At 45.0% G+C, this 12,307-nt stretch overlaps 1 protein-coding gene across 2 annotated transcripts in view; it reads left to right on the forward strand.

The window, feature by feature from the left end:
* Tdrd9 (tudor domain containing 9) overlaps positions 1-12,307 on the forward strand; it is a 118,164-nt gene that overhangs the window by 93,809 nt on the left and 12,048 nt on the right. For both annotated transcript variants that reach the window (XM_026779071.1, XM_005343602.2), the window contains exons 25-31: positions 1,957-2,068; positions 3,141-3,353; positions 3,933-4,022; positions 5,176-5,436; positions 9,088-9,243; positions 10,416-10,486; positions 11,708-11,817. In XM_026779071.1, coding sequence (XP_026634872.1) covers positions 1,957-2,068; positions 3,141-3,353; positions 3,933-4,022; positions 5,176-5,436; positions 9,088-9,243; positions 10,416-10,486; positions 11,708-11,817 — 1,013 coding nt within the window. The remainder of the gene's footprint in view (positions 1-1,956; positions 2,069-3,140; positions 3,354-3,932; positions 4,023-5,175; positions 5,437-9,087; positions 9,244-10,415; positions 10,487-11,707; positions 11,818-12,307) is intronic.

A 12,307-nucleotide genomic window follows, 5' to 3' on the forward strand; every position in this document is an offset into this window, starting at 1 on the left:
AATCAGTGTTTCGGTTTCTCAGGAAATTCAGGATCAACCTACCCCTGGACCCAGCAATACCACTCCTGGGAATATACCCAAGAGATGCCCTATCTTATTAACTCTTATAACTTATATCAGCCCATTATTCTTATCTGTGTTAGCCACATGGCTCAGTACCTTTTTCAGCGAAGCAGTCACATCTTGCTGCTTCTGTGGCTGGGCAAAGACTGCAGAGAAATGGGTTTCCTCCTTCCCAGAATTCTCCTGCTCTCATTGACCCACCTCTACTTCCTGTCTGATTGTTCCGCCTATACTTCCTGCCTGGCTACTGGCCAATCAATGTTTATTTAAAATATAATTGACATTTGTCTCACACCAGGGTGTGGAGGACAGGGGGCAGTGAACTGTCTTTTTAACTGTTTGAGACAAGGTCACTCAGTGAGGTTGAAGCTCATTCATTTGGCTGGACTGTCTGACCAATGGACTTCAGGGGCCTACCTGTCTCTGTGCCTCAACCAATGCTGAGGTTATAGGCGGTACTTCTGGGTTTTTACATGGGTTTGGGGATCCATGAGAACTCAGATCCTCATACTTTACCAGCGGAGCCATGCCTGAGCCCAGGTGTAGGCTTCTGATCATTTGGGAGAAGGGTAGGTTTAGTCTTCCAAGACCTGTCTGTCCTTGTCAAAGCCAGACAGCTGATGTTTGTGCCTGATGCTAGGTGATGCCAGCCTACTTACCAGCTCTCTCCTGCCATTCTTTCCCTGTAGTTTAGGATAAAAGTGTCAAGAGGAAAATTTTATGTTTATTAAAGTTGTTTTTCCTATCTTGTAACATTTGCTGTCTTACTGCTCTAAGAGGTGAATGATATTTCTAGAGCTTGTTAGATAATCATGTATTTTATAGTAACATAATATTGAGCCAAGTGTGGGCTCTTTTTAAAGTCAAGCCTAGGCTGGTCTCAAAAACTTCTGTAGCTGAGGATGATCTTGAACTACTTCTGTTCTTTCTGCTTCCACCTTATAAAAACAAACAAACAAACAAACATTTATGCCTTTTGTTTGTTTTCTGAGACAGAGTTTCTCAATGTATCCCTGGCTATCCTGGAACTCACTCTGTAGATCAGGCTGGCTTTGAACTCAGGGATCCACCTGCCTCTGCCTTCTGAGTGCTGGGATTAAAGGCATGCACCGCCACTGCCTGGCTTACCTGTTGTTTTTAATTATGCATATTTATGTGTCTATCTGTGGGTGCCTATGAAGATCGGGGCTGTAGGTCCTCCTGGAGCTGGAGTTGTAGGCAGCGGTGAGTGCCGTCCTCTGGAAGAACAGTGCTACTCCTAACCACTAACCTTTCCCCTAGCCCCTTCTTCTGGCTATGCCTCCTGGGATCACAGTATGCCCCCCCAGTTTTATGCTGTACTGGGGGTACACCCAGGCAAGCAAGCCCTCTACCAACTGAGTTACAAACTTCATTTTCTAGTTAGTTTTCTGAAATGAAAAATGATTGCAGGCCCTAGATTTAGAATTTATATTTTTGAAAATAGAGTCTATCTTTTAGAATGTATCCCTGGAGGGGAATGGTTACTGTTAGGTATGCACCACTTCTAGGACAACCCAAGAAGTCGCCAAAAATTCCCTTTTGAAGTGAGATCAAACTTAATGTTTCTGGTTATGTCAGTTTTCCATTTCTGTGACAAATAGCTGAGATGATCAGCTTGCAAGAGGAACAGTTATTTTGGCTCATGGCTTTGGACGTTTTAGTCCATGGTTGGTTGGTCTTGTTAGCTGGCGCCTGGACCCTACCTCTCAAAGCTTCTACCACCTGCCAGTAGCCCCACAGGTAGGGCCTCGGGAGGATGAAGAACCAGACTGTAGCGCTGGAAGTATTAGAGCAGGTCAGGTGGAAATTCACATGTGTAAGTGTTTCTTACAGACTTAATTTCTATCTTCTTTTTTCCAACTCATTACTCAGGGTGAATGTGGACTTCCAGAAGCAGACTGTAGATCCCATGCAAGTCTCATTCAACACTGTGGACAGACCTCGGACAGTTGCTGATCTCCTCCTGACAGTTGATGTCACTGAGGTGAGAGTGCCACTGGGTCCCTAGAGCGCTTCCCACCCCCACATCTGTAGAAACTGGTCACGAAGCAGGTTCATGTGTGTGCACCTGTGCGCAGACTGGTGCATGCGGCCGAATATGAATGACTGTGCTTGTGAAATTAGAATGTGGACAAAATGGAAGGCAAGAAGTTATTCTTGAATAAAAGTTAATTTTTAGAATGTCGAGGTTTAAATAATGCTAAAATAGCCCACTGTGGTGGTACACACCTTTAATCCCAGTACTTAGGTGGCAGAGGCAGGTTGCTGTGAAGGCTAGCTTGGTCTTTAGAGAGAGTTCTAAGCAAGCCAGAGCTACACACTGAGACCCTACCTCAACAACAACAACAAACAAAAACCCTAAACATTTGACAAGATAAAACTTAAAAAATTAGTTGACATGATACATGCTGCATAATTGTTTGCATCAACAAAATTAGTATTGAAAGTATTATTTGGGTATGTTTTTTATTTCTTTAAAATAAAATGCCTTGCATTGAGCTGGGGGATGAATCTTAGAAGTGAAACTCCTGTCTAGCATATTTGAGGTCCTGGGTTTAAACTCAAGCACAAAAAAATAAGCAAGTATGAACTCTTTCCAGTAAATCTACAGCTGTACTTCTTTGGGAAATCTCATGTAGAAATCTGGAATCCAAACAGGTGGGAACTGGTGACTGTGGCCCTTGTGGCCTGAGGCAGCCATGGGGAAGCTGTCCCAGGGGTGGGGGTCTTAATGCAGTGTTGAGTTTCTCTCCAGACTCACATGCTGTTCTTATTCATGGACTCAGCAGCTCAGAGGGCATCAGAGTCTCTGTGGTATTGACTTATCTGGGCTAAATCCAGACCTCTCAAAGCCTTCAGGATTTGGACCTGCTGAGTCCACCTCCGAGGACAGGGCATGGTACATGCACTTGTTGCTCTTGATTGCAAGAAGCCCCTCCTTCCTTCATCAAGACTGTGGAAACCTGTGGAGCACAGGTGGATGCAGGGAGGAGCCTGCTCAAAGGGCTGTGCGGACCCACTTGGAGCCTAGTTCTGTGCATCCTCTTCCCTTCCAGGTGGTAGAAGTCGGGCACTTCTGGGGGTACAGGATTGATGAAAGGAATGCAGAGCTTCTGAAAAAACTGACTGCTGAGATAAACCAGCTAGAACTAGTCCCTCTGCCTGTCCACCCACATCCAGACTTGGTCTGCCTGGCACCTTTTACTGACCACAACAAGAAGAACTACTTTAGAGCTCAAATCCTTTATGTTTCTGGACATTCTGCTGAGGTATGTTTTTCTGTTAACAGATCACTGAGCAAGTAAGGAAATAAGCCTAGAAATTTATAGAAAATCTTGGGACTGGAGAGATGGCTTAGTGGTTAAGAGCACTAGCTGCTCTTCCAGAGGACCCAGGTTCAATTTCCAGCACTCTTATGGAGGCTAACAACCACTTATAGCTCCAGACCTGGGGATCTAGTACCCTCTTCTGGCCTTCATGAGCACTGCATACATGTAGTGCACACACATATTAAAAGTATAAAATCTTTCGTTGTTAAAGGTAGGAATGAAATGACATAAATTAACAGTTGGATGCAGTGGTTCACACCTTTAAATCCGACACTTGGGAGGTAGAGGCAGGCCTCTGTGAATTCAAGGCCAATCTGATCTACATAGTGTGTTCCGAAATAGCCAAGGCTATATACATAGAGATACTGTCTCTTAAAAAAGCAAATAAAGAATGGGGCTGAAAAACACCATCTGTGCAGCTGCAGGAGCAGCGAAGGCCACTGCATTCCCACTGTCCAAAGAGAGCCAGGTTGAGATCCTCTCTGTAGAGTCTGAGTATTCGTTTTCTTTGTCTTATAGGTGTTCTTTGTAGACTATGGGAATAGGTCTCATGTCGACCTAGATCTGCTGAGGGAGATCCCCTGCCAGTTTCTGGAGCTTCCATTTCAGGTAAGGTAGAGAAGACTCTGTGGAGTGAGTGGTGAATACCAGAAGAAAACTTGCCAGAGGTCACCTTGGCCGTCACAGCTGGCGTCCATAACAGAGAAGGACTGGTTACACTAGCCAAACTTGGCATCTCCTCTTAAATATTACAGTGCCAGAGTATTGCTGCCAGTATTAGCCCTGGAGGAAATCAGAATGTACAGAGCAAGAGAAACTTTATAATCGTCTTAGTCACTGTTCCACTGCTGTGAGACCATGACCAAGGCTGCTGTTATAAAAGAAATCATACAATTGGGGGCTTGTTGACAGTTTGAGAGGCACGGTCCATTGTCATCATGGTAGAGAGTGTGGTGGCAGGCAGACTGGAGTCGTAGCTGAGAGTTATATCCTGATTTGCAAACAGAGACAGACAGAACCTGGCACGGGGTTTTGAAACCATACTTCCTCCAACAAGGCCACACAAGATGAGAAATCTTTCTAGTCCTCTCAAAAAGTTCCACTCCCTGATGACTAAGCATTCAAATTATGAACCTTCGGGGGACCATTTGTACTCAAACCACTGCTGGTGTCTTCTGGTGCTGTTTGCTCAGGCTCTGTTGGCTCTGGGTGTAGTGTTTGGGGACTGGTCTCACATGCTCTTTTCCCAGCAAGAACGCACTCAAATTTATTTAAACTAATGCTAGGGATAAAAATGTAGCCAGGCAAGGTGGCGGTGGTGGTGCGCGACCTTAATCCCAGCACTTGGGAGGCAGAGGCAGGTGGATCTCTGTGGGTTCAAGGCCAGCCTGGTCTGGTCTATAGCATGAGTTCCAGGACAGTCAGACAGAGAAACCCTGTCTCAAAAAAAAAAAAAAAAGAAAGAAAAGTGAAGCCAGCTTGGTGTGCTGACACATACACAATCCTAGTACTAGAGCAGCAGGGGCACGCGGATATCTGTGAATTCATTATAGCCTGGTCTACATACTGTGTTCCAAGCTAGCCATAGTGAGACTCTCTCCACAATAAATTCAAAAAAAAAATGAAGCCGTCACGTTTACTTAGTGGGAACCCTCAGTCCTCGTAGTTTTCAGGACTGTTTTTGGGATGACTAACAGTCACATTTCTGTAGACTCTAGTGCTTGCATTCTGTTCACTTGTAAAACTTCTCTCTGTTCTATAGGCTTTGGAATTCAAAATCTGCAAAATGCGGCCGTCAGCAAAGTCTCTGATCTGTGGAGAGCACTGGAGTGGTGGGGCCAATGGGCGCTTCACTTCCCTGGTCAGCGGCTGTCCTCTCCTGGTGAAGGTGTTCTCCATTGTGCACAGTGTCCTGCATGTGGACGTGTACCGGTACTCGGGCACCCAGGATGCTGTCAACATCAGGGACGTTCTCATCAGGGAGGGCCACGCTGAGCTCGCAGAGGAGTCCTATGAGTCAAAAGTATGCATCTTTTTTGGCTTTTGGAGACAAGGTTTCTCTGTAGTTTGGGGAGCCTGTCCTGGAGCTTTCTCTGTAGACCGGGCTGGCCTTAAACTCACAGAGAGCACTGCATCCCGAGTGCTGGGATTAAAGGCGCATGCCACTACAGTGGGGTTCTTCTTTGTGAGAGCACAAGTGCATGCTGGGAGGCTGGGCAGATTGGGAGGGAGCTAGCACTGAGGAATAGAGTAGGTCATGATGGAGGTGTTGGTTGTTGAGTTTTGGGAGTCGTCTAAAGCAGGAGTTCTCAGCCTTCCTAACTTTATGAACCTTTAATGTCATTTGTCATATGGTGACCCCAGCCATAAAATTATTTTTATTGTTACTTCATAACTGTAATTTTGCTATTGTTATGGATCACAATGTAAATATTTGATAAGCGACCCCAAAGGGGTCAAGACCCACTGCTCTAAGTGTCTTCTTCATTTCCTAAGGACTGTGCTATGCTGGATGCATGCTATTCTGGGCAGCTTCCTAATCAATTATTTTCTTTTAGAAGTGGAAATTAATTTGAAACTATTCTATATTTGAGATTTATTTTTTAAATGGAATCTAAAAATTATTTCCATAATGCAAGTAGTCAGTGAGCATCTCATGTATATTAACCATTTCAAATTTTCTTTTGACTTCTTTTTAAGATTTTTATTTACAAATCTTCAAAAATTGCAATATAATTACATCATTTCTTTCCTTCTCCTTGCAGTTCCTCCCCTACTTCCCCCTCCCTCCCTTTCGAATTCATAGCCTCTATCTCTGCTATTGTTACACATGTAGTAAGTGTGTCCACATGTAAATACAACCCACTGAGTCCATGTAGTGTTGCTTGTGTGTGTGTATGTTTGCAGGGCTGGCTGCTTAGCATTAGATGGTCAGTTAGGGGCTCATCCCCATGAAGACTAATTTTCCCTCTGGAGTTATTGATTTCCTATCGCTCTTCCTCTGGAGGTGGGGCCCTGTGAGGTTCCCCTTTCCAAGGTAGCATGTCTATTGGTGTGGCTATCACTCAGGTCTTCAGGCTGCTCAAGCAGTTATATTGTTGAGGTTTTATGGTGGTAGCTTCCCTCTCGTTTCTAGAGTGGCTACCTTGAAGCATATTACAGGCCCTCTGGCTCTTACAGTCTTTCCACCCCAGCTCCCACAATGGTCCCCGAGCCTTAGGTGTGGGTCTTGTGTTGTAGACATAGCAATTGGGGCTGAGGAATTGTCCTTTGCGTTTATCCAGTCGTGGCTTTCTAAAATGATCTCTGCTGCAAAAGGTGCTTTGCTAATGAGGTGTGAGAGCTATAATTATCTGTAGGCATAAGTATTAGAATGAATTTAGGGGTTATACCAGTTTTATAAAGTGGCATATGGTGTTCCTTGTGACTTGGGTCTGGAAACCTGACTGGCTGGTGAGGAAATGAGAAAAGAACAGATGCATATGCACGGAAAAGTGGCGGTCAGGTGGCTGTGCCCACTGTGGCGGAGTGGCCCCAACTATCACAGCAACAACCGGGACCCCCAGCACATGTTTTTTTTCAACCTGGATGGAGGTGGGTAGTCCTTGAACTTCCCACAGGGCAGGGAACCCTGATTGCTCTTTGGGATGACGAGGGAGGGGCACTTGATCGGGGGAGGGGGAGGGAAATGGGAGGCGGTGGCGGGGAGGAGGCAGAAATCTTTAATAAATAAATAAAAATAAATAAATAAATAAAATAAAAAAGATTTCTCTGTAGCTTTGGAGCCTGTTCTGGAACTCAGTCTGTAGACCAGGTTGGCCTCGAGCTCACAGAAACCCACCTGCCTCTGCCTCCAGAGTGCTGGGATTAAAGGCGTGCACCACCACCTGGCCCTCAGCACTTTTGTTAAGTACAGCACCTTGGGGAGGAGTTAAGAGTCTCGGTAGGAGGTCTGTAGGTGAGAGGTCTCAGGCTGCAAATGTCCCAGGAAGAGGAAAGTGCACTTGTCAATCCTTTGTATGCACTAGGGACTTGGAGCAGAAGAAAATTTTGCCAGTTTTCACTGGTCTCAGGCCATGCCCATGTCAACAATATGCATTCACTCAGGACTTCATCTGCTCTTTTTTTTTTTTTTTTGGTTTTTTCGAGACAGGATTTCTCTGTGGCTTTGGAGCCTGTCTTGGAACTAGCTCTGTAGACCAGGCTGGTCTCGAACTCACAGAGATCCGCGTGCCTCTGCCTCCCAAGTGCTGGGATTAAAGGGGTGCGCCACCTCCGCCGTCATCTGCTCTTTACTCAAGACATCCTCCACTGCCCACAGTGGCAGGAGTCGGTTCTTGTGTTTGTTTGTTTGTTTGTTTGTTTGTTGGGTTTTGTTTTGTTTCGAGATAGGGTTTCTCTGTAGCTTTGGAGCCTGCAACTCTCTCTAGCCTTGAACTCAGAGAGATCCACCTGCCTCTGTCTCCCAAGTGTTGGGGTTAAAGGCGTGTGCCACCACCGCCAGGCAAGGAGTAGGTTCTTCTCTGATCTATGACCTCAGTAGCCACAGGAACTTACTTGGATAAGTTTCCAGTACCAGGCATAAGTTCCTTCCTGTTGAGTGGGCCTCAAGTCCAATTAACTACTGATTGCCGATTACCACTAAGACGTGGGTGCCACCATTGCTCCTTTAGGGATGTCCTGCCGTGCTGGTCATTGTGTCTCACAGGCATCACAGCCGGGCAGGACTAGTGATTGCTTTTCTACCTTGGCAGCTTGTATGGCACCTTCTTGGACTATGAAAGCTCCTCCTCCAGGAGGAGACGTTCAGGTCAGATCCAGTTCAATTCACCTGAGTCCCGCGTCTGAAGTACCTGGTGTCTTCAATAGTGACACTTACCTTCAACTTCTGGGAGGCAACCAAAGGCAACAGCAATAGCTTATATTGTTTTGGGAGTCTCTTGGACTCCTTTGATCAAAAACTCTGAGATTTCTTATACCTGGTACTGAGGTTTTCGTTAGTCAGTAGCTCTTGAAGGGGGCATTCCCACTCCAGCATAGGGAAGTAAATTGTCTGTAAATAAAGCACACAATAAAAGTAAAAGAATCTGTAAACTGGGCATGTGAAACGGGCCTCAAATCCCAGCTCTCAAGAGATAGAGACAGAAGGATCAGAAGTTCAAGGCCATCCTCAACTATATAGTCAAGTTTGAGGCTACCTTGGGCTATAGGAGATCATGTCTTTAAAAAACTTATTCTATGCGTATGGATGTTTCACCTGCATGTGTGTCTGTATCTCATACATGCCTGGTGTCCACAGAGCCCCTCGGACTGGAGTAACAGATGGTTGTGAGCTGCTTTGAGGGTGCTGGGACTTGAACTCAGGTCCTCTGGAATAACAGCTGGTATCTTAACTACTGAGCCATCTCTCCAGCCCATAAATAAATCACTCTTATTAGGTAGCTGCTTTTAATGTGTGTTCTTTTCTGAAAAGTGGTTGATCCTCTAAAATTCTATCATGTTAGAAATGTAGTTAAAGTCTTTATTTTTGTTTGAATTTAAAAATGAGCTTGATAAAAATTATTTCCCTGTATATTCATGGCATTCAAATTAGAATAAGATTATATCTATATGAAATTCATTCTTTTCCTTCAATTTTGCCTTTAATAAAATAAACATTTCTTGTTCCATTCAGCAAAGCTATGAAGTCCTCAAGGGTTTCTTTGCTAAGTCAGTGGAAACCATGCCAGATGCTTCTATGTCCTCTCCTATGAAGGATGACGAGAAGCATCTCATCCAGATTCTGTTGGAGAGCTTTGCTTCCAATCGGCTGGGTGCTCCAAACTGCAAGGTGATTCTTAGGACCTATTTAAAATGTGCTCTTAAAACTTATTCATTCTGCATTATTTGCCAAGGGTTGGGCTATACCTATGATGGGTTTTCTTTCTTCCTGTTGTATTTTATTTCATTTTTTGTTTTGTTTTTGAGACGAAGTTTCTCTGTTTAGCTTTGGAGCCTGTACTGGAACTTATTCTGTACACCAGCCTGGCCTTGAACTCACAGGGATCTGCCTGCCTCCTGAATGCTGGGATTAAATGTGTGCACCACCACTGCCAGGCTATTTTAATTTTTAATTACATTTTTTGGGGTCTCTTTATATGTATTTGTAGGGTCATACATGTGGCATGGTATGCCTGTGGAAGTCAGAGGACAACCGTGGAATTGGTTCTTTTGTTCCACCATGTGGGGTGTGGGGATTGAACTCAGGTCCTTAGGCTTGGCAGCAAATGTCTTTACCCACTGGACAACTCCCAGCCTTGCTTTTTACTCTTTGAGACAGGGTTTCACTATGTATCCCAGGCTGCTTTGCAGTGGTGATCATCTGGCCTCAGTGTCTGAGTGCTGCATCTATCATAAGCTTGTGCCTCGACACCTCATCCTCCTTATTTCGTTTTTACCTTTGTTATCGTTGTTGTTGTTTGTGTGTGAGAGTCAGTTCTGTCTTCCATGTGGGTGCTGGGACTCGAACTCAGGTCCTTTAGCTTGGCAGCAGGTACCCTCACCTACTGAGCAGTGTGAGTCTGCTGCTCTTTCCAGGACCTGTATTCCTAAGAAAGATCTCTCCAACCCCTCCTCCTCTTCTTCCTTTTGTCATCTTCTTCCTGCTCCTCTTCTTATTTCCCTTTTTTTCCTCTTTTCTTCCTTTCCTTTCTTCCCCTTCTCCTCCTCCTCCCTTTTTCTTTTTGGTCTTTTGCAGTGCTAGAAAAGCATTCTACCTCTGAGCCTGTCTTCCCAATGCAAATTACTTTTTCCTTTCTTTCTTCTTTCTTCTGAGGGAGTTGTATCAGCTAGCTCAAGTGGGCCTGAACTCATAATCCTCCTGCCTCAGTTTTCTTAGTGCTTAAAAGGATTGGTTTGTTCCACCAGATCCTAATCTTGTTAAGTATGAACCAACTTGGGAACTGCCACCATTTATATTTAGTGGCTTATTGTTTGATGGTAACATATATTTTGTATGTGCAGGCTGTTCTCCATGGGCCCTTTAACCCTTATGAGCTGAAATGCCATAGTCTGACCAGAATATCCAAATTCAGGTATGACTTAAATTAATTTTCCTATGAAATATTTTTATTTCCTTATCTGTAGACCTCATCAGGAATGAATTTGACTTTGTATATAAGCTGCAAGAGTGTTTTAGCACATCCCTGATGTCCCTCCTCTGTCAGATATGAGACATTCTTTCCCTTGACAATGGAAACAGCTCGACAGTGGAGTTCTGAGTTTCTTCTATTCTGGTCATAGCTATCACTCAGCAGGTGCCGGGACTGTTGAGTGACCTGTTTTCTGGAAGCATTTTTATCTGGGAAACAGTGGTGAATAAAATTCAGTTGTCATCTTCAGTAATCCTGTGGATTGAATGGTGACAGAAAACTGGTGACAGTGTAGGGGGCCACAGGGGCCTGGCTATACTTTGAAGGCCACACTTGAGGTTTTCCAGAACTTCCTGAATCCTTTACTGCAAGGTGTTGCTATGATATAGTGTAGGGGAGAGGGTGAGGGTTGAGGGGTGGTCCTAGTGACAGTGTGTAGACCTAAATTTGAGAGTTTGTATCTGTGAGAACTTTGGGTAAGTTAAGTACAACCAGAGAATTGGGTGGAGGGAGAAGGGAGTGCAGACTTGCTGACAGATAGCAAGTTTAAATCTCTTTTCAGATGTATCGGAACAGAGTTGAAAAGCTTAAACGTACATTTTCTAAGGACCGCTCTGGGCAACACTAGCTCCTCTGAGCGTTTCTGAGGACTGGCAGTAGGTTCAGGTGCGCAGGCCCTGTCTCCAGGAGGCCTCGTGCACAGTGAAGGCTGGGACGTACTCTAAATTCTTGGCAAGAGCAGGCCTGTGAGCCTGGTCCCCAGTGTAACCTGAAGCAGAGAAGAGGTGTGGACACCGGCAGCTTCACGAGCACTTTCAGAAATGGGACAAAGTTAAAGGCAGTGCTGACAGATAAGAAGCTTGATATCTCTTCTCAGAGGAAGTGGGGTGGTGAGGCAGATGGTGGGCCACACCATGCCCACTCTGCCGGAAGGCAGGCAGTAACTTCTGTGGCTACTGATGGAGCAAGGGAACAAAAAGAGGTTTGAGAACTCGGGTATGGGTGGTACCTAGAGGAAGGGGAGAACTGGCACAAGGGAGGGGCCCAGGACCTGTGCATGTGGCATTTGCCTGTGCAATCATCTTTTGAGGTTCACTTATAGGCTGGCATGTCCCACCACCTGGCCAGTGGGGCAACAGCTTGTGCCCTGCTGCTTCTTCCTAGATGTGTGTGGATCGAGAAGGAGAGCATCAACTCTGTCGTCATCAGCGACAGCCCTGCTGACCTGCACCAGAGGATGCTGGTTGCGGCCTCACTCTCCGTTAATGAGACTGGTAACAGATGACTTCCGCTGTCTGTGTGCTCTCTCCTGTCCTTGGCTTCATTACTTGGGGCAGTTTAACCTGTAATTAGTGGGTGAATTATGCTTATGTATTACACTGTTCAGATATTTTCTAAGAAAAATGTTTTCTTTTACTTGCGTGTGTCTATAAGTGTGTGTATTATACATATACACAGGAGCCCATAGAAGTCAGAAGAGGCTTCGGATCCCCTGGAACAGCAGTTATAGATGGTTGTGAGCCATCTTGTAGGTGCTGGGAATTGAACCTGGGTCCTCTGAACCACTGAGCCATATCTCTAACTTCCATTAAACTATCTTCTGAGAGCAATAGCTAATGCAAATTTAATAAATGAAACATTTCTACTTTTTATTTTATAGAAGGATATGGGAATTAAATGATTCTTGTTCCTCCATGTTTTTCTACAGAGTTCTTGGCTGTTGAAAATCCTGATAAGATAGCCTCACAAGAGAATAAAGAAAGC

This window comes from Microtus ochrogaster, chromosome 1, assembly GCF_000317375.1.
Source record: "Microtus ochrogaster isolate Prairie Vole_2 chromosome 1, MicOch1.0, whole genome shotgun sequence".
In the NCBI taxonomy this organism is placed as follows: domain Eukaryota; kingdom Metazoa; phylum Chordata; class Mammalia; order Rodentia; family Cricetidae; genus Microtus; species Microtus ochrogaster.